The sequence below is a fragment of the Eleginops maclovinus genome, chromosome 23 (assembly GCF_036324505.1).
Source record: "Eleginops maclovinus isolate JMC-PN-2008 ecotype Puerto Natales chromosome 23, JC_Emac_rtc_rv5, whole genome shotgun sequence".
Classification (NCBI taxonomy): Eukaryota; Metazoa; Chordata; class Actinopteri; order Perciformes; family Eleginopidae; genus Eleginops; species Eleginops maclovinus.
Genome location: NC_086371.1, coordinates 28,306,370 through 28,329,169, shown reverse-complemented (window position 1 = coordinate 28,329,169; position 22,800 = coordinate 28,306,370). Strand labels below are relative to the sequence as shown.

Genomic DNA, 22,800 nt, shown 5'->3' with positions numbered 1-22,800 from the left:
CAATGGCGGAGTCGTCAGAAAACTTCTGCAGGTGACAGATCGCCGTGTTGTGGGTGAAGTCTGCAGTGTAGAAGGTGAAGAGAAACTGTGCCAGCACTGTCCCCTGGGGGGCCCCCGTACTGCAGATGATGGTGTCTGATTGAAACTCCCGTGTCCTCACGTACTGTGGACAGTTGGTGAGGTAGTCCAGGATCCAGGAGGTGAGAAGGTGATCCACCCCCGAGAGCTGCAGCTTGTCTCCCAGGAGCAGCGGCTGGATGGTATTGAAGGCACTGGAGAAATCAAAGAACATGATCCTCACAGTGCCCCCAGCTTCTCCAGGTGGGAGAGGGACCTCTGCAGCTGGTAGATGACAGCGTCATCCACCCCGATGTCAGGCTGGTAGGCAAACTGCAGCGGGTCCATCGATGGTCTCACAAAGGGCCAAAGGTGTCCAAGGACCACCCTCTCCAGGGTCTTCATCAGCTGCGATGTCAGCGCCACCGGCCGGTAGCTGTTGAAGTCCTTGGGATGTGGGGTCTTTGGCACGGGTACCACACAGGACAACATGTTGTACTTGTTTGCCTTGATGTTATTCTCAGTCTCCATCTACTACTAAGACCTCCATTTACATGAGGCATGTCAGCCCCTTATGCTCTGTGTCAGAGTTGTTTAGCAGCCAATAACAAGCAACTCTGTCCTGGCCAAATCCCGGGTGGGGTGTAGATCCAGGCACCTACAAAGCAAAGCATGCAATATTTAGCATGCTAACTCTAACCCTAAACGTGTACTGATTTGATAACCTTTGTTTTTTTTGGTTTATTAATGAAGCTACTAAAGTCATCTTTCACGAAGTGCCTTAAGCTGTGGTTTTGTGTAATTTGGCCAGACTATTTCAATTAGCAGTAATGGATTACCTCTTTAGGCACAGATATGTTTTCCCTGTGGGATTCTCCCTTTAAATATCTCAATACAAGAGTGTTTAATAAGGGTGGAGGGTTGAGTGTCATATTGTAACATCACCCTCAGGCTTTGCCATGGGGTGGTTTCAAAATGCATCAGAAAGCATCATCAGTATTTCCGCAAGTAAACCTTGTATCACGACAGTGGTTGTGTTTCCCACACATGGGTTAAATGTCCCCTTTCTGATGCTTCATTTGATTTACATTACTTCTCATATCAATATTGTGTTGCTCCTAGGGCCTTACCTGATCCTGGAGAACAGTAATAAGGCAGATATGATATTAAAGATGGGTGTTTTATCAGTGGAGTACACAGTCATCATATAAAATAGTGCTTCAGACTTTTCAATATGTAATGCTCAACTTTTCACAGTACCGAAGCAGAAATGCATGCTGCTGATTCAGAGAGACAATATTAGTGCGTGTGACTTATTTGGCATCTGCACATTGAAATACTGTGTGTGTGTGTGTGTGTGTGTGTGTGTGTGTGTGTGTGTGTGTGTGTGTGTGTGTGTGTGTGTGTGTGTGTGTGTGTGTGTGTGTGTGTGTGTGTGTGTGTGTGTGTGTGTGTGTGTGTGTGTGTGTTTGTCGGCCAATCGAGTTTTAGCTCCTTTACAATGCTGAGCTCCACCTGAGTAATGATTTTCTTAATGCAAGTTTTAAGCCACAGGTTTTCAACCAATTATCCGCAGTAGGCACAAATACACACAATGCCTTTACAAGTCAGCAGCTGAATGACTATAAATCAGCTTGTTCCTATGCTAAGCATTACAACATCTGCTCATTATACCTCGTAAAAAAGTAACAGGACAAAAACAATAAAAGCAGTGTCAGTGTTATAATAAAAAAACACCATTAAATCTCAGTGATTTATAAAGTGGCTTAATTACTTTGTTAGCATTAAATGTGACTTTTAGAAATGACAGCGTGGGCATTTCCTGAATCCATCAGCCTTGAAAGTGTCCGTGATGGTGTGCAAACAAATTAAGCAAACAGAAAAATGGCCTTAATGTTTGCTGTCAAGCCAAATAACACATTCAGCTGATTCTATCAAACACATTAGGCATGATGCTTTTCTCAAAATGTTCTTAATCCGTTATCCTCCACACAAATTTTCATTCTGGAGTGTTGTATAAGGGATTCTGTTGACCAGGGCACTCAAAATGTGTTTACTGGACTTAACCTAACTTGTGAAAATGAGTAACCAGAGTTAATTTTAAGTATTCAGTTGCAGTCATTTAACAAAAGAAAACTCCTTTAACATTGTCACCAGCTTAATAAAAATCTGTATACACTGCTTTACCCCTTTAAAGTAAAAAGCTTCTCAAAACGAGGCTATCAGATATACATGAAACTCAATTCAGCACATGTGGAGGTAGGTAAGGACAGAAACAGCAGCACAATCTAACACATGTAAATATATATAAAAACCATAAAACAGCTACAAATGAAATAATTAATCTGGATATATGCTCTGACAATTAACTCTAAAGAAAAGAGAGACGTGTCCCCTTCCTCCGACTCTAAAAATGTTTTCAAACTAAACAAACATTGTTGAAATTAGGCAACCCTTTGCCTATTGCAGTATGCAGGATTTTCTAAATGCCAACGTCATGCAATATTACTGTTTTAGAAATATTCTTTGTCCTGCAATTTCAAAAAAGGCAGGAAAAAGTACAGAAAAGTTTACAATTTTAAGATAAATGCACCACTATGGCAAACTTTAAGTCCAATACTAAGCGGCTGGATCAAGATGACAGACCATTCTCTGCCGTAATCTATTTAATCATAAACACATTTATTGAATATCACTGAAAGTCATACTCCAGCATAAAGCACTAAGTCATCTTTGCCATCCCCATATTATGGTGTCTAGTAGGCTTTAGGAAATGATTGTATATTTTGGATTTGTTTTACAAATGAGACAGGAGAAATGGTATAGTCCTGTAATACTGCAGCCTATCTATGAAAATTGATCCAGTCAAATAGAGACTGAAACAGAGATCCAATACTGTCCTCATGCCAATTCTGTAATGCTATTTTGGTGATGGTGTAATAGGACTTTGTCGATTTAGTGAGCTCAAAGTACCAAGGTTTAAGCTTACTTACTAATTATCTAGAACATTTGTTAGAACCATTGATTTTCAGATTGTATTTTGACTCAATTGGCAGACTTAAGACCATCAGGGCTCCAAAACATGTGGAAGACGTTTCCTAAGAAATTTAAGATCAACACTTTTTACGAGCATTGATATACAATATACCTTCTTTGCTGTTTGTTTTTAGCTCTTTTAACTTTGTTGTTCTCACTGCTGTGTCCTTTAGAGAGTTACTATACACATATAGTTATTTTGATTATTAAAGGCCCTCTTTTTTGTTATTCAGAAATAACAGAAAAATAAATCAGTTTTTCTCAGTGATGAAATAGTTTGAAATACAAATCTAGACGGAGGCATGTGTTTGTTCACTTGCAGACAGCCCAGTATAAATTCCCGTTATATCTCTGGAGAGGAAATTCATTTACTATTTCACAAAGAGGATCTTGTATTGCACCCATAAACTATGTGAAACAAACAGTACGCTTTATCAATTTACATCTGATACTTGCAGATTAAATTGGAAAATAAACTCCCGACTACCCAGCACACCATCCCAAAGTGTCTATTTCTAACTTCAGCTTATTTAAAGTGTTACCGTGTAGAGGTTGTTTTTCTGAAATCAATAGCACTCATAATAAGGCGTAGATGTTTGACAGCAAGGCGTAAATGCTGTTCGGCAAAAGACACCATGAATGAAATGCCTGCCACTGAAGACGTGTGCGTTCAGCTGATTTTCTATATTACTGAGGCAATTTCTGCATTGGCACTCCAAAGCAGTGTGCAATGGAAAGTTAAAAGTGATATCCTTTTCATGGAAAAGAACTCCCAGAAGCTATTTCTTACACATGAATAAGTGGGTTTATCTGCAATTGAAATCCATTCAAATCAGCAATATCCAAAACCTCTATTTAGACATGGTGAACCCAAAAAGAGCAAGCTAAGACATGAAATTGAACACAAACAATAGAAGTCTGGTCTAGTTTGTTACCTAGAGTTTGAAGAGTAACATGACTTAGTTGCTTAACTTACTGAGGATAGAAAACTTTCCATACCCTGCCCAGACACTTCCAATACCTATGCCCCAAAGCATAATAAAGAACAGTGTAACAAATGTATTAAAAGTTAATTAACCAGAAGAGAATACGTCTACCAGGAGGGGAGTCTTCTCAAACTCTCATATTCAGCTTTTGCTCGACTACAAGCAGAAAGTTCCTTCGCTTGGTGGATTGTTTCAGGACCCCTTGATTTGCATAGCCCAGAGTACATTTTTAAAACAGGAAGCTCAAAATTAACTGTGCATGCTAATCCAAATTGAAGGTACACATTTGTTTAGGACTTTCCTTTGAAGATTCAGAGACCACACTGTGACACTGTCAAGGAATTCAAGAAACCTGAATAAAATAGTAAAACTTTCCAGATACTTGAATGTGAAAATGTCAGTTGAGGACCTGACACGCATAATCAAATCAACCCTGGGTTATTGCCTAACTCTAAACCTTTGTAAAAAAATGTGCCAGGGTTACGTTTCACAATTGATCGTCATTTCCACATTACAGATAATCAACCAATCATACTACTTTATTAATCCCAGGGGGAGATTAGGATGTGATAGTTGCACTACAACTAAATTGAGGTTAAAATGTCCAAGTACTTGTAGCCACAGGGACACAGCATCTTAGGCACAGAAACGATGCAGGACGACCTCGACAATTCACAGACGCAAGTCACAGCTTGCATATTGCATAGTTAATTAAACAGGCCATATTATTGTTCTGCAGAATAAGAATACAACATTTTTTGGTTTTATTTGCAACTTATTTGATCTTTATTGGATTTCTGTATGTGTATCAAATCTTTTTAACGCCATCCTTCCAGCCCTTCACTATAATGAAAGTGTACAGAGATTGGAATAAAAATTAAGTTAGTGTTTTTTCTGAGGCCTTCAGCTGGAGAGGCTCTCACGTCAAGTCAGTTAGTGGTGTAACCTTCGTTTCTGAAGTGTGTACAAAAGCTTGCCACAATATTGCCCCCATTTACGTCATTGTCTTTCATCCAATATAAAGAAAATCAAATTTTTTTTGTATAGTGTCAAATTGTTTCAGAGGTTCAGTGTTTATTCTTGTTCATTGAAACAGCAGTTGATAAACAAAATCTTATCTCAAGGTCTATTTAAAAGGTTTTCAAAAGCTTTTACCTCTCGTCTTCACGGATAAGCAGTACAATGTGCAACGAAAGTGAAAAGGGATGAGAATCGGCCTACGAAGATCATGTGTATTATCTGCAAAAAAGCTTTTTTATTTCAAAAGCTAAATTAACACATGTTTGTAACATGGTAAAACATGTTATAAATACAAACTGAATATTGATTAGCGTGCAATTAACCAAAACCTTAGCAACAGTAATCTTTGTAAGAGGACCATTGGCTATGAAAGTTTTGACAATACAATTTTTGGGTTAGGTTCATTCGCATTCAACCCAAATCCTTACTATTAATCCATTGTGGTTTCCACAAATATTACAGAAAAGGACGCACAGGACCTATTAGATTCTTGTATATAGCTGGACATTCCCTAAGATCTAAAAATAAAACACATGGTAGGGATTTTGCTGGGTCAGGAGAGCAGTGATGTTGTCGCTCAGCAGGTAACCAGCCTCAGTCCTTTTGTGTTTGCTGTGTTTCCTTCATGTTCATGAGGTACCACACAGTACTAGGGGGGGGCACTTTTTGGTGGTGAAGGCAAAAGGGTCAGGGGTTCAAACCTGCTTTCAACACTGACTGCAGTCTGTGATTTGCCAATGTTCTGCTGTCAGGCTCAGAGGCATGCACAGCAATCACACTATGACATCTGTGAAGAGTGCCTTTGATGTGTTAGTGTGTGATTGAAGACCACCAAAGGTCCTTGTAATAAACCTAAGGGACTTGGCCTTCCCATGCTGCCTACACGCTGGTTTATACTTTCTCTCTCTTCCCATCCACCTCTCATTATGGCACTCTTTTTCTCCCTGATCCCTTTGTGACCTTGTCTCCAAACATCAGCTGAAGCCGAATATGAATTCATTCTGAAACATATATACCTGGAAATATACCATAACATCATTGGCCCTATATGTGTCTGTCATATAGCACAGAATAATAATAATAATAATAATACATTTTATTTGTAAGCGCTTTTCAATCCCTCAAAGACACTTTACAGATGAAAAATAAGTAATTAAAATACATTTAAAAACACAGAAACACAAGAAAACGCAGAAAAGTAGATACATTGTAAATAGAACAGCACAATACAACAGTCAGACAGAACAAAAACAGAATTAGGAAAAGTGGTGGTTAAGAATTATAGGCAGAGTGGAACAGGTGTGTTTTGAGTAGTGATTTGAAAAGTGTGAGGTCATTGCAGTCACGGATGTGGTTGGGGAGGGAATTCCAGAGGGTAGGGGCAGCAACGGAGAAGGCTCTGTCTCCCCAGGTTCTGTGCTTGGTTTTAGGGACAGTGAGGAATGGTAACAAATGTTTAGGCCAATCCAGAAGCTAGCATAACACAGGCTCTCTCAACAATCTTTCCATTAGACTTTGGAATATTGCAGAAAATACGATTTGACATTTAAGATACTTGCACATTTGGTTCAGCAGGATCATTTTCACATCATTTTGGAAAAACTAACATTAGGCTATAAACAAACTACATCACAGTCACAAGACTGTGTGTCGCAAATGCTAAACTAAAGGAGGCTAATGTTCAGCACGAAGACATTTAGTAGTCAGAGATTGTATTATACATAAAAGCTTCAGACATTCGCCAGTGGGGTAATTACTAACATAGTTAAGGTCTCGTATTATACTATATTTTAACAATATATTATAGGTCTCATATCTGTAAAACACATGTCTCTTAAGTGTTTTGCTCAAAATACCAAACAGATCACCCATTGTAGTGTGCCTCATACCCCTCCATTTCAGCAAAGTTAAAAACCTGCTGATTCTGTGACTGTAACTTTAAATGAAAACTGCTGCTGCTGGCTATGCCCCTTTGGAGCGTCCTCATGGTAACGGTGAGCTCTCTGCAAAGAGAAGGGTATCAGCACAGTATCAGCGATTCAGGTAGGAGGGGGCTTACCGTGGTTGATTGTTGCCAATGCCGTACAACTCACAAATGACGTCAAAGATGAACTTTTACTTGGCATATGTACCTGAAATCTAACTCAACCATTTTGTTTAAACGGCTGGAACTTTCTGAGTCTCTTAACACACAGGGAAAACATATATGCAAACATCAAACTGTGCATTTTGCTTAATAGGGGACATTTAATGTCATTGATCAAAACTTATTCAGCTTGTGTTATGCACCAACCTTATTTCAGCATCAAACCAAAAACATTAAAAAAAAAATTGACTTTGAGATGAGGGAAGCTAAAGTGGTAAAATGCTCAACAAATTCCATGTTTAAGGACTTCTTAAACATGGAATGTTTCCCTGTAGCTCGTATATAGTAAGCCTCTTTAAATGCCAGTACTAATCAAAAGCATTAAGAAAGAAATGAAGTTAGAACAATGCAAAGTACAATTTATTTACACACACGCAATCCAAGGCGGCTCAGAGAAATCTTCGAAACAGTTGCCCAGTGTATCACAGTCCAATGACTCATTGAACAAAGGTTTAATATGGCTGTCTCACAAATCCTTCCTCCCTGCATACTGTGATCCAGCATGCAGGGGTCTGAGCTATTATTGCGTTCAATCATATTCTGCCCAAGGCTTGAGCTTTAAGCCTGGTTGGAGAGTACATTTGGGAAACATCAGTATTTGATATTCAACCCCTAGACAGGGTGAAAGTTGCAATGCCTGTGAAAAGAAAGTACAAAAAAGAACTCTGTTCAGCCTGTTGCAATAAATGAAAGTTATTTCATCATGCTCACATGTCTGCATTAGGATATATTTGTTATTCTTTCCGATACATTCTCAATTTATAGAACTGATGCAAGCATATTGGCTTTAACCTTGGCACTGAATACATTCTGTCAACATCATTAATGTATACATTTGAATTATGTTTTATGTAGTATAAGTTTTTCTGTTGAGACAAATGAAAATGCTTGCAGTCTATGTGTTGCTTTCATCCCATTTGCTTCTGAGTCCTTGGGTTTTTTATACTACCACTGAGGGTTTCAGTAATCAAAAATGGCTTTGATGATACTCAAACAAACTCAGGGGAGAACTGTGATATGCCAAAATCTAATATTTAAAACGTTGGTTTTTTTTGCCATGCTAGTTATGTGAGTTCATCAGTCAGTTTTGATTTGTGTGATATTGTGAAATTGTGAAAATCCATGCGTAGTCTAGCTATAGATAATCTGTTTGTTTTCCAAATTTCCAGTGGATTACATGATGCAAATTCCATATATGTACTCTTTATGTCTGTGACGTGAAACCAGGCGCATCTCAAGTAGGAACTTGAGAGTATTTCTTAATTGAAAGAAGTGCTGAAGGATTTCGTTGCTGGAAGGTATACATATACTATACTTTAGATCATTTAGTACAAATAGTAATGGAATCTAAACTATTTTCTGAGTTGATCCACTGGACTGCCATGAAATTTGGTCCAGATACTTGAGGTCTGAGGGAGGATTCTAATTATTCATCCCCTGCCTATCAGGGATTACTGGTAGGTGATATGTTTGCTAACATGCTAAATTATAATGGTAGGCATGGTTAGCCTTGTCATAAAGAACATGTTAGCATTTTGATGTAGCCTAAAGCAAATTGTGTCATACTGCCTTTGCTGCAGCACCTCTGTTCACCCTCTGTCTGCAACCAGAGCGCATTCTGCTCTGATTGGTTAATGGGCCGGCTCTGTTGTGATTGGTCAACGGCATAGAAGTGTGTCGGAAATGTCCCGATCCTTACTCTGTCAAGTACAATGTGTTGGAGAGCTAGCCAATAGAAGAGCAATTGTTACATAGTCATGTCACTATGTTACAGAAGTAAACAATGGAGTCCAATGGATGCGTTTCAGGGAGACAAACTCCCTCTAGAGGGATCTCTGTAATTTGTAGCCTTTACAAACCATTCACATGCACAAAACAATACAGAACACACTACAGTAAAGGGAAATCCCCAAAAGCATAATAGGGCCTTGCAGATAAGGGAGAATTCTGTTTTCTTTGTTTATTTGCTGATCATTATGTATGCTTCCTTTGTTCTGTTTTCAGCAGGTGTTTTGTAACTGACTCAGAGTATGTAAAAGTGCATACTTCATCTTTATTAGTGTTAAAAAGGAAATAAATATAAATCACTGCTCGCTCCAGTCTGCTAATGAGCATCCTGTGAGCCGACACACTTCAAACCCAAATTTAACTTTGAGAAGAAAAAAAAAGAGCTTTAATTATCCTTACAAATGAAGATGAGTCTGGCTTCAACCTTGAGTAAACATAACAACAGAAAACACACAGAGCCAAAACAATTGCCCTTGTAACTTCTTTTACCTGCCTGTAAACAAGGTGGAAGAAAAAAATATGTAAGCAAGGTGCATGTTTATTCAGATGAGCTATCATTTGCAGGGTGTCAGTTTTCTTCAAAGGGAAGAGAAAACACTTCAAAGAGACTGCACATAGTGGATGGGTCATTTCACTAGCAAGAGACAAGCAGCGGTTATCCAACAACAAATACTCAGTTTAAGGATAAGTGTGAAAAGAAGGATGCTTAGTTTGGCCATGTTAAATGTTTACAGCAAATCATTCTTCCATGTCTACTGCTTTTTGTTTGAGATAACCAAATAGCGTAATTAAGATGCACTACTTAAAAAATAAAGACCACCCGTCAATCCCCTGTTAAGGAAAATGTTAACATGTACATATTGTTCTTACTCGTGTTCTTAATCGGACTCATCTTTGATCGTTTGTCAGAACTTCTCTTATTCAGAATAACATTGTTTGTCTATGAGGATTCTCCTGATTTAACATTTTCCCCGATTATTCACTGACTTTGTCTTTATTTCAAACATTCTAAGTAAATTGATAATTGTTTGCCATGTAGAAAGAAACTTGGCAGGAGCTCCGACAAGGCGTTAGGACAAAGAGTGAATAGAGATACTATACAGAGATGCTGTATGAGAAAACCAATGTGATTTTGGAACATTGAACAATGTAAATCCATTCTAGTACACCTCAACAATGGAATTATCATCAGTAAAAATGGCCACAATATGGGAACTTTAAGTGTGATAATTTGGTTCTCCATTTCAGACTGTATGTGATTGCTAAAGCGCTGAATTGGTTGTCAACTGACATGTCTCATTTTGACCTGCATTTTGGATTGGTGGAGAAGGTTTGACCTTTTTCAGATTTTGGTTCAAAGTAAAGCCTAACATCACAAATTTACAAGTACAACACAACTCTGCTTCCTTGTCCAATTGACCATTTCCAATGTATCGAGACACTGAGATAGAGAAGGAAAATGCTTTTTTGCAGCACAGGAACTTTCTTCATCAGTTTACAATATATCGATCTGTTCCTGTTTATGTGCAACAGATACGATCCCCATGCAGTCCAGAGGCAGTGTTGGCTGTCCTCCGCTCTGTTCTGGGCAGAGTGGGCAAAAATGACGAGGGAAGAGCGGGGCGCGATGCCAAGCGAGAAAATCAATACCTCAGGAAATAAGATGCAAACCGAGCAGCTGCTGCCGAGGAACTGATTTGGTTTGTGTGCGCGAGTGGGTGAGTGAGTGCAGGAGAGAATATGTGTGTGTATGTTGGTGTGTGTGTGTGTGTGTGTGTGTGTGTGTGTGTGTGTGTGTGTGTGTGTGTGTGTGTGTGTGTGTGTGTGTGTGTGTGTTTGACTCTGTATGTGAAGTGTAACTCAACAATCTTCTCGAGAAGGGCGAACTAAAACAAATTACATTCCGAACAAGGTCAGCATTCAAATATATATTAGGAACAAAAGGAAGTGCAAAAAGATGATCTAGCCCTTACACAGGGTGATTTATATAATGCATGCATTGCTTATATAGTTGCAATAAAAAATGCTAGCGTGCAGATCGGATTTGAGTACTGATCAGGGTTTGGAGGGTAACTTTGAAAATATATTTTGTTACAATGACTAGTTTCATGTGAAAAAATGTAATCGGTACTCTAATGCAAGTATCAAAAAATATAAGTAATGAAACCTGATTACCCTCCGTTACTTTTGGATTTCCTCAATATCAACAAGATGGCTTTTACTAAGTGCCTTAAATAAGAGAAGAGAACAATGTTAAGTTAGAAAAGAAGAAGCAAAGATATTCAGAATCAAACATTTGTAGTTTAATATAATACAGCAAACACATTTTTTGAATTAAATAAATTAGGTGGTCAGCCTACTGCATTGAAAGCGTAAGTGAAAACCACAACTACATTTCTGGCAGTACGTCTTCCTATTATAAACAGAGTTTTATCAGAGAGGTGCCGGAGCCAAGAGGCTGCAAGTTAGTCTGGCACCTGGGGGCAGTTGGGTTGGTTACGATTCCTTGCTCAAGGACACTTTAACAGTGCCCAGGAGCTGAACTGGTGCATGGTAATAGCAAGTCAAAATAAAGCTAGCATTCCAGTGGGAGAGGGGATTTCTGTCACTTGAGGGGCTCCTTATTCAAATTGTTTCATTACTCTTTAATGAATTCAATAAGGTTGATTGACAGCCTCGACAGTATAACTGCTGCTTGATACATAATGCTGCATGCATATTATATTCAAAAGTGCAGGATGAAACATTTACGTACTGTCAGTTCGTTGTGTGGCTTGTGCAAACCTATTTTGTAGTGTCCAGTAGCTCCAAAAGCTTTAGCTAAAGCCTGACAAGATGGATTTCTGTGTGATATCACGTTTTCTTAATATCACAAGACTCTGGCTGCCAATCAAGGTCAGTAGGAAGTAGCGTTCAGTCTGTTTTAGATCAAATATGGGAGGTATCATAAATGTAGCATCAACTACAGACTTTACAAGCAAATGAGGAATATGTAGTCTATCAACAAATCTATTAACACAATTAAAATTCTTACGCATGTCACTTTGGTTTACAATGAACAAATCTACTTAGTTACGTATACGTTTTTTTTTTCTTGCAAATTATATGTAAATCATTTTTCATTGCATCTTGGTTTGACACAGGACACTAACAGCCAAAATATCCCAATAAGACGGGAGTCAGTGGACATCTTGAGCGCTTTTACTATTTCCACGAATGGGCCGGGTGCGTCTCATACAGAGGCTAACGGGGGCCTTGTGGGTAAGTATCAAACAAAGTGATGGATGGGAATTAGACCATGCTGCATCTGTGATGGACATTTCTGAAGCAATGGAGACGAAACTCAGAGAGACACAGGGAGAGCTGGAACTTTGATGGCAAACGCTGAAGGTTTATTATGAAGTTAACTGCTGAAGAATTGACAAGACATTTGCTGCAGCCACGAGTTGACAGAGCGGTTGCCCGATCAATTCTGAAGAACTCTACTACAGTCCGAGGTTTTAACTAGTTCAGAGTGTATAATCAACATTCCTCATCAGCGAGACTAAACAAATATAGATCCTGAATATAACTAAAGCTGTCGCACATTGGAAAAGAATGTGCACCAGGGAACCTACATTCTAGATAAGAAGGGCTTCTAGTCATTCTCATGTCAGCTTCTGCTCGGTCCTAATTCTGAAGAGGCATGTGATGTCATCAGCTCTACTGTAAGCAGACTGCAAACACAGCACCCAACTGCCCGTCATCCTGATCTTTGGGGACTTCAATCATGCCTCTCTCTCAAAAACTCTTCCCACATTCAAACAATATGTCACCTGAGAGAATAAAACACTGGACTAACTGTACACCAACACCAAGGAGGCATACAGCTCATCACCTCTTCCTCCCCTGGGCAGATCTGACCACTACCTGGTCCAGCTCCTGTACGTGTATCAACGTCTGGTCTACAGACAGCCGGTGCCCACATGCAGCGTGAAGAGGTGGTCTGAGGTATCTGAAGAGGCCCTTAGAGACTGTTTTGACACTACTGCGTGGGATGTGTTCACTGACTCTCACAGGGAGGATATTAACAGCCTTGCTGAGCGCATAACGGACTATATTAACTTTTGTGAGGAAAACGTTGTACCCACCAGGACTGTACAGTGTTTTCCAAACAACAAACCCTAGATTGCCCCTGAGATAAAGGCTCTCCTGAAGGACAACAAGAGGGCCTTTCGATCAGGTAATAGAGAGGAGCTGAAGGTTGTACAGAGGGAACTGAGGTGGAAGATCAGAGAGGGAAAAACAGCTAGGATGGTGGAACAGCTGCAGCAGAGGCATATCAGCGGAGTCTGGAGAGGCTTAAAAACCATCTCTGGCTACAAAGGACCAGACTCCCAGGTCCGGGGGAACATCAGTTGGCAAACGACCTGAACATTTTCCTCAATCAATTTGATCAGTCAGGTGCCCCTACCCCGACACATTCCCCCCTGATGCACCCCCCATTGTCCCCACTTCCTGGATTTCTCCAGTGCCTTCAACACCATCCAGCCGCTGCTCCTGGGAGACAAGCTGCAGCTCTCGGGGGTGGATCACCACCCCTCCTCCTGGATCCTGGACTGCCTCACTAACCATCCACAGTACGTGAGGACGAGGGAGTGTCAATCAGATGCCATAATCTGCAGTACGGGGGCCCCCCAGGGGACAGTGCTGACGCAGGACTTCAGCCTCTGGTGCCAGAGGAACCACCTCCAGCTCAACGCAGGGAAGACCAAGGAGCTGGTGGATTTCAGACGATGCCAGCCCCATCTCGGCTGGAAGATGGAAGCGACTGAACAGAATGATAAGGAAGGCCAGCTCTATACTGGGAAGTCCTCTGGACACTGTGGAGGTGATGGGAGACAGGAGAATAGCAGCCAAGCTGTCCTCCCTGCTGGACAATTTGTTCCACCCCCTCCAGGAGACCCTGTCCGCACTGTGCAGATCCTTCAGCAACAGGCTGCTGCACCGCGGTGTCTCACGGAGAGACACCGCAGGTCCTTCCTTCCTGCAGCGGTCAGACTATACAACCATCATGGACCCCAGTAGACCCCATACATATAACAACATTGACTATAACACCCCCTGTTGTGTGAATAACTGTGCAATACATATCTGGCTGCTATACTTTTACTTTTGTGTATTTTGTAAATTGTGTGATTCTTGTATATATATGTATTTTTTTGTATCTTGGTGTAACATTAAGCTGTCTTTGGCTCTTTCTGCTGTAATAATGAAAATGTCCCCTCTGTGGTACTATTAAAGGTATTCTGATTCTGACAATTGTTCCATGCGCATGAATAAGAAAGTTTTTTTATTTATTTCACAAGATGACAATTCATAGCCTCGCTCCTGTATCATCGAACATATTATCCTTTAATGACAAAAAATGTTCCGTAAGACTGACTGTATTTTTCTGTGATGATCTTATGGTATTTTTCATTGTACTCAAAGGGAAATAATGAAATTCAACCCTTATATATAGTTTTATCATTTGTCCATCCAGCATCCACCAGAGATATGATTTAAGTACCTTTTTCAACCAACGTGTTGTATCATCACTCTTACTTAACTTAAACAAATTCCAAAAATGACCTGCTATCTGATCTCCTTTCATTAAACCGTGTAGAAACAAATGTATGGATGATTGCAATAATTAAAAGAAACAATAGTAAACAACAATGGTTGTCTGCTACCTTTCTTCTTCTCCTACAATATCGTTTTCCACACCCACTGTTTTCTGCTCATTTAGCATCTAAGACTATTTTAAAAAGACAAATTATAAGCATTTGAACATCTTTAGTTTTTTTAAATATGCATTTATTTGTGGCATTTTTGCATGTATTTGACCGAGTGTAGTGGTTAAAATCAGACCTGGAAAAGGAGTGTGAAGTCATGTGCTGTGACCATTTGCAGCTCTGAGAAGACTGCTGGTTGCGTTGGACATTGCCTGTGAACTTTGGAAAGAACATTCCTCCAGTATTTTTTTTTTTTCTCAAAATAAATGGTCTTTGAGATGCCATCCAGTTTCTGTCTAATATTTGTACATTCTGGTATGTCATTGAATATGAAGAGGACACTCATTTATTATCAGCCCCTCTCTTTGCCTGGTTTTAGAATGACTGTACACAGTAAAAAACCTAGTGTTAATTTTACTCCTTAAGAGTTGAATTTAACTCTCTGTCAGATAACATTTGGTCCCACTCGAAATTAGTGTAAATTTTACTCTATAGCCAGTGTAAGATTTCCAGAGTTAATTTTACTCCATTTTGTGTCAAAATTAACAATGAAATGTGTAAAAACATTTAACACTGTGATCTGTTAACACTGTCAGAGTAAATTTATTTCACTACATAGAGTAGTTTTCTACTCTAAATATGGTTCAATTACACAAGTGTATATATTTTTACACTGTGATGTTTACACTGTCAGAGTAAATTTATTTCACTACATAGAGTAGTTTTCTACTCTAAATATGGTTAAATTACGTGCGTATTAAGTGTATATATTTTTTTATTTTATATGAATGAAATAGTAATAATTCTTAACTGCTGTAATATATAAGGCAATACACACAATCGGGTACTGTATCACACCTTTTATTGCCTGATTAGAGATAACAGTATGGGACAATGTACATTGCTGTGTCATTTTCCCCACATGACATTTTTAGGTCAAAAGGCCTTTGATAAGGCAGATCATCAACATTAAAGGCAACACATTCTTTTTTTGTCTTAGTCACTTCATAAGCAAAATAATGTTCATTAAAAGCTACAGTAAATAAAGGAATGGTGAGCAGCACCGGTTTCTCATGTATAATCACAACCGATTCGACCTGGTAAAACAGTGGCATTTCAAATTCAACTTCACCACAAACGACCAGGTGTGGGCGGTATACATATCCATTGTGCTTAGCCCACGTCACTTTAATAACCTTATCACAATTGGACATTTTCATTTGCATAGCAATCACTGAACCACCTTTAATCATATTTAAAGAGACACATTTTCCTGGACCAATGTCCAAGCGAAGGAAGGTTGTTGAGGATCGCCACTTGTGTGCCATATGATTCTGGTGCTTTTTGGCCAATGTTTTGGTGACATTTTTAAAGGACTTAAGCTGTGTCTTGAAAAAATTGTGTTTACCTTCATATCGCATGCACCAGCTATGGAGTACAGGTCCTATTTTCTGAATGCATCTAGGGTAATGAATCAGGAAATGATGTTTTGGTAACAGTCTTTTATGAGGATATACCTCCTTGAACAGTGTGTGATGCTCAACAATCAAATGTTTCAAATACACGCATAAGCCTTGAGATAAAATGGGCGAGAAAACAATGTTGACGATCTGTAACAACAATAAAAGCAGGGTCCAGTGTTGGTCTGTAGAGGCTACCAAATCTCCAAATATAAGGGGAACATTCCTCAGCAAGCACCATGACTGAATTGCGTTTAGTCCCAAATCATTAGACTCTGCACTTAAATTCACAGCCACTGGCCTATTACATCTCTCTGTAAATCCATAATCAAAACATAGTATTCTTGAATTCAGTTCTGCCAGTGTAATTTTTTCTTTCAAATAAAAAAACAGCTGCTTTAATTCAAATTGGGCCACACCTTCTAAAAGATCATGCATCACATCAACTGAGTAGTTCTCGGTTGTGTGAAAATATGTAAGTGAATTTAGTAAGCATGATCTCTTCACGCCAAATACATAAGGAAGAGAAGGCCTATGTGCCATTTCTTGGCAGTGAGCACTGTGGGCCTCTTTGGTACGCAACACTATTTTGGGAGACTCTTCGGAGAATTCAGTTTGGAAGTCCTCTTTTTCGGCTAAACAAAACCTACAGCAATACCTTGCACTGAAACTCTCAACCAGACCAAACAAACTATGTAGGCCTAAATTATCTCCAGTCACCTGTATAACACTGCCACGAACACAACCACCATACAATGGAATATCAATGCCATTACTCTCTAACTGTTTGAGATCACAAACAATAGGATCTAAAATAGCACTAAAACCGTAACGCTTTATATCCTGAGCATGAAACAAGGCACAAAGATGTATATTGGCCAAAATAGAATTCCACTTCGGTGAGAAATTCCTTAAAGTAAAATAAATACCACCCATTTTATGAACTCCCTTCTTGGACCCCAAGGGGTTGGCAATCTCGAAATCGTCATAAAACATTTGAATCTGTACAGTGTGTCTCTCTGTTGAAAATAGAGGATGAGTGTTGAAGAAAGAGCCATCACAAATATCTTTGAGTTTTGAATCACTTATATTTGGGCTTTTGAGCATTTCTCTGGCATGTTCACTTTTAAATATTGAGTTTAATGTCGATAAAATTGGAACATACATAAATTTGTCTTTAACTACTACTTGGTCATATGTTCCTGTCTTTTTGTTGAGCCTCAAGTCAAATCTTGAGCCAATTACAAGCTCCACTGGCTCCACAGTTTCCCATTTGCTGGTCATAAATTTTGATTGTTTGTATTCTGAATTTAGAGCTGTGAATGGATTCTCTAATTGGTCAAAACATCCCTCAACTTTCTTGCATGATTCAGTTCCTCTTTGATCATGAAAAACACCCTGGATGACTGACTCTCTAGCATGCTCATGTATATCCTGCACAATATCCTCCATAGAGGTCACAACTGAATTAATAACAGACTGGGCTACACCTGGCACAACTATTTACAAGATGTTCTGAGGATAACGCTTGCTCTGACTCAACCTCAGCCTCATATGGCTCTTCTGCAGGACTTTCATCACTATTTAGAACACTTTGACAACGTGGTGGTTCAGTTTCAACAACAACATTAAAACCACTATTCACATGGGACTTGTTAAGATGCTTCCTAAAACCCGAAAAACTATTAAAAAAACGTGAGCATCCCACTTCGCCACATTTAAGATGAAGAGTCTTTCCTGTACAGAGTCCATGTATAACTTTGAGGTGCTTTATAAGATTTTTTGCCTCACCAAGTTCTTTGCTGCAAAGAAAGCACCTCATTGTTTAACGCACCATTCGCACTCGCAACTCTGCGATTCTTGGCGTTTCCTTCGTTTCCCCCACATCAATGCTGTAAATGGTGGTTTGCAAAAAAGTGAAGAAATTATTCAACACAGGACTGTAAGATGTACAAAAGACGTAGTGGGCCTTAAAGAGTTCATCCAGGGCTCCGACTGCGCTGGTTGCTTTGCATGGAAGTGCATGCTTGTCGATAGCAATGAAGAAGGAGGTAATGCTGCTTTTTGTGGGTCCCTGAGCAAGGAGGTAGGGCTGACTGCTTTGACTTATGGTGTCAAGATGCTGCTGCACGCTTGTTCCCGTCTGTAACAAAACACATTCAACAACACTATTTATTAGAAATTAAACAATAACATGAGATCACTCCAAACAATTAAAGGATTCAAGAATTTGAGAAGAAATTGATGTTTGATTAATTATTAAATATTAGTGTAGTGTACCTTTTGGAATTTGATGAGGTGATCTACTGCATGAGATGCTGAGATCTTCCCTGGCCTCTTTCGTCCCTGTGCGGATGGCGGTAGCAGATGTAGCAGCAGTATGATGGTTGACATGTCACTGTCCCAGCCTAGAGGCCAACAAGTAGCAGGTTAACATTATGCCATAATTTCCCACCATCCTCAATATATTTAGCAACATGCTTCTTAACATTCAAAGACATACCATTTTCGACTTCAGTAGATGTCTCAGCGTTGCGCATCAAATCAAGAAGGTCTGTGGAGGGGACCAGTCCATGGCTTTCCTTAATTACTTTTGCTTTGAAAGTGGTAGGCCACCTCTCCAGGAAATTGTTGGCAGTCTGCTCACCAAACATAAGTCTGAAATCCTGTTCTATCTGTAGTTTGAAAAAGAAAAAAAGAAGAAAAGGAGGAATTGGTACCTTGTGCTACATTTTACAATATGTCTCAGTATTCAATGAATGTAGATGCCATACCAGTCCTGGTGTGTCCAGGAACCGTGGAAATACTGAGAAGACCTCTGCTGATTTGTCATTATCATTGACCATGGCATGGCGATAACTGAAAGTGACTTTCATCTTCTCACGGATGGTGTACTCATCAGCAGTGTGTCTCAACACAGCGATAGCGGATTCCACTTCCTCGTCAGTCAGGACTTGGTCGGCAGTAAAGGGTCTAGTACGCCCATGGCCTGGACCACCAACTTTAGAAAAAGACAATTTTGTTGTTACTCTTTATAACTACACAGTTTTATATCCTCCTGTCAACACATTTCACAGGTTGATAATTCCACCTCATGATAAATATTACCTTTAGGAGATCTACTAACTGCTGGACCTCTTTCCTCTGCAGCTTTTCTTTGAATAGTCTTCAACCGCCATGCAAGGTATCCTGAACCCCTTTCAGGATCGTAGTAATGATCCTATGTATAATGTATGCACAGTGTGATATATACATTCATATGATATCAGCAGTTCGAAGGGCAAATATATTTCAAAACCTTTACTTACATAGCCATTCTGTGAAGATGGGTCTTCAAGATATGGAAACAGAGCGACAATCCCCTGTGCATACATCACTCTCACACTCCGGGGCGGAGATGTCCTGGTGTATTCAACAATCAACATTCATAGATAGCATTGAACAACATAACCTAAACAACAATTGCAATAATGTTTAAACAATGTCTCATGATAACGTATTTGAATCTATTTTACCCATGTTTTTCTGTCATCTCTGCGGTAAGTATGTTGATTAGCTGTCTTCTGGTTGAATCTGTAATGGATTTTGTTTTTGCATACTCCTCCATGATACGGTCACCTCCAGGCTTTGTCGTCAAGATTTTTTCAATTAGCTAAGGGATCAAATGTGCAGTATTGTATTTTTAAAATGTCTTGGAAATTACGATACAAATACGATGCACCTCAAATTAAACATGTGACTCAAACTCCACACACGCACACACTGACTACTCACAGCTTTTGCTTCATAGTTGATGCGGCAAGGCCTTTTAGGTTGACTTCCTCCGGCTGCAACTGGTTCCTCAGCTGGGTCACACAAAGAGAAGTTGAGGATCACTGTGTCTTCAGATGCAGTAGAGCGTGGAGATGACGTGGACTGAGGGTTACCTGAGCATTGAGAAATATAAATGCAATTTCATAGTTCAATACATCCACTTCAACCATGTGTGTGTACAGTCATATGCAAGTAGTCAGCAATTACCAGGTGCTTCATTGGCCAATGAAACAAGGAAAGGTCCTTGAGACTCTTTAACGACCTCCTCAAAAACCTCAGCGTCGACCTCTGTGTTGGACTGGTCATGGATCTTGATGTCCAACCGTCTATCTTCATCGATGTTAAATTTAATACTCACTAAGTAAAATAAATAAATAGTGCACAAACATTTCTGATGAGAAATAATTGCAATATGCAATTGCAACTTGAACAAATTAGGCTACTTTCAATCCAAATTAAGTGCCTACCTTCTCTCAAGAAATCACCAAATGTTACTTCAGGCAGCTTTATGTACTTCTGCTCTCCACCAAACGAAACACGCAGCAGCATTTTCTGTAAAATTTAAGGAAGGTTGAATAACTGTTAATATCCATCAAAATATTCTCTGAAGAATCAGAGCAAAGTTATTAGAAAACGTAATTGTCTAATAAACACTCACGGAGTTATGGTACCAATAGGCTAATTTAGGGGGTGCAAATAAACTTGTTAGCTGACCTTCAGTCTTCCTAATGACTTTCTTTGCAATTCAGCAATTGTTGAAATAACTCAAGACTATTTCTGGTTTCAGACAGGCACAAATTAAGCACGAGAACATAACATCTTGCAAATGATGGCACCTTGGGCAGAAACCAGGTTGTCAAGCTAACTTGCTAACATTTTGGTAATGCTACGTTAAAGTCACATTGGGCAGAAACCACGTTGTCAAGCTAACTTGCTAACATTTTGGTAATGCTACGTTAAAGTCACATTGGGCAGAAACCACGTTGTCAAGCTAACTTGCTAACATTTTGGTAATGCTACGTTAAAGTCACATTGGGCAGAAACCACGTTGTCAAGCTAACTTGCTAACATTTTGGTAATGCTACGTTAAAGTCACATTGGGCAGAAACCACGTTGTCAAGCTAACTTGCTAACATTTTGGTACATTAACCTAACGTCACCAACCCGGCAGAACAACTTAAATCATCACTACCCTATACATCGCAAAGTGTTAACAAGCAATTACAGTCTGAAATGTGTCATTTCAATTTCGTTATCAACTATATTACTTCCAAGTTCTTAACGTGGTATTGCAGTCAAATGCATCTGAACTTGAAGTCAGTGATACTGATTAGCTAACTACATCTATCTATGCACGTCTAACATAAAATTTTAAAAGCCTACAATCGTCCATCGTCGTCAATATATTGCAAAAAGTTGGTCGTTAGTGGAAAAATATCTAGCTAGATGGTGAAAACCTACAAATGCTCAAATAGAATTACCACGATAGGTCTACAGGGAGAGATGATTTCCAGCGTGCCAGCTCAAGCTCATTGTGTAGTAGTTAGCGTCAAGGCTAACACAATTTGCCCTCATCCAAAATTGATTGTTATACTGTGGTTAACATAACCTATTACATGTACAAAATGGCATTTACAGAAGTAGATTACAAATTCTATGTGCAGGTCAATTTAACTGAGAGAAAAAACGTTTGTCTAAAATGAATATGCCATAGTGTTGCAGCTGATGGTAAGCTCACCCCACGTTTAACCTAGTCAACCGGCTCACTCGAACGTTACCGACGGAGTTTACAATACAATGTAGAGAGGGTAAAAGTAGCCTAACTAACCCCAATCAACATCTACGCAACAAGGCTATGCTACATTAAATACATATGTTTGATGTTGAAAACACAGGACTGCTACTTACCAAACGGCGTCTTTCTCCAGTCGGAGCAGTTTCTGACGTGGTGCAGGTTACAAAACTTCAGAAACAGTGGCGGGAATATTGGAAGGGAATCGTTGAGGGAATTCATCACGCTGTAGAGTAAATGTTTTCACTGCATGTACACAGAATTTGACTCTCATCTTTAACTCTACTGTTTGGTCAAGTTTACTCTTCACAGTAATGGAAATACACTATCTAGTTTTAAATAACTTAACTCTGAAAAATTAACAACCCATTTTTTACTGTGTAGTTCCACCATCTTTAAGTTGAAACTTCTGGTGGTTACCGCTGGCACTGGCCAATCAGATAAAAGAGAACAGGCATCATAGACAAAGGAGGAACAGCAAAAAATAAGAAAAGAAGCGTAATGGTGTTGATAATGCAGTTGTCTGTCTGGATTTGTACAACCAGCAGAAAGCTTTTACAATGTTCACCAAAATAAACTGTCTGTCAGCTTTACACCGTAGTGGAAATAAGCTGTTTACTTGCATGTAAACAGTTGTCAGGGTGGGGGATCTCACTCCCACACTTAAACTTGAGTTTACTGGAAGGCTTTATACAGCTGTCAACCCTTTTTATCGAAGCAATACAGAGATCAAGGGTGCCCCAGTAGAGTTGAAGACAGTGTCAAATGAGAAATAAAAGTGTACACAATCACGTAAAGTGCAATATAACGGAATGCAAGGATCACAGCCAAAACCGTGTAGTTCATCAGACATACACATTTTTCTTACTCTTTACTCGTATGTTTCTTACTTATTAGTTTAAGAGTGTTAAAAAAGGACATTAATAATAACAATGTTAACAGATTC

At 39.3% G+C, this 22,800-nt stretch overlaps 1 protein-coding gene across 2 annotated transcripts; it reads right to left on the bottom strand.

Moving 5' to 3' along the window:
* Window positions 1-17,749: 17,749 nt before the first annotated feature.
* On the bottom strand, window positions 17,750-22,197 carry LOC134860074 (uncharacterized). Of its 2 annotated transcripts, XM_063876922.1 has the most exons (11): window positions 21,971-22,197; window positions 20,530-20,614; window positions 20,270-20,419; window positions 20,024-20,175; window positions 19,765-19,901; window positions 19,558-19,651; window positions 19,358-19,469; window positions 19,024-19,250; window positions 18,753-18,924; window positions 18,530-18,657; window positions 17,750-18,392 (listed from the first exon to the last, which is right to left on the bottom strand). In XM_063876922.1, the coding sequence occupies exons 2-11, from the start codon at window positions 20,609-20,611 to the stop codon at window positions 18,075-18,077; spliced, it is 1,572 nt and encodes a 523-aa protein (XP_063732992.1). In that variant the 5' UTR covers window positions 20,612-20,614; window positions 21,971-22,197; the 3' UTR covers window positions 17,750-18,074. The 2 variants fall into 2 exon arrangements, with proteins under 2 accessions (XP_063732992.1, XP_063732993.1); XM_063876923.1 differs by lacking the exon at window positions 20,270-20,419.
* Between the last annotated feature and the right edge of the window lie 603 nt (window positions 22,198-22,800).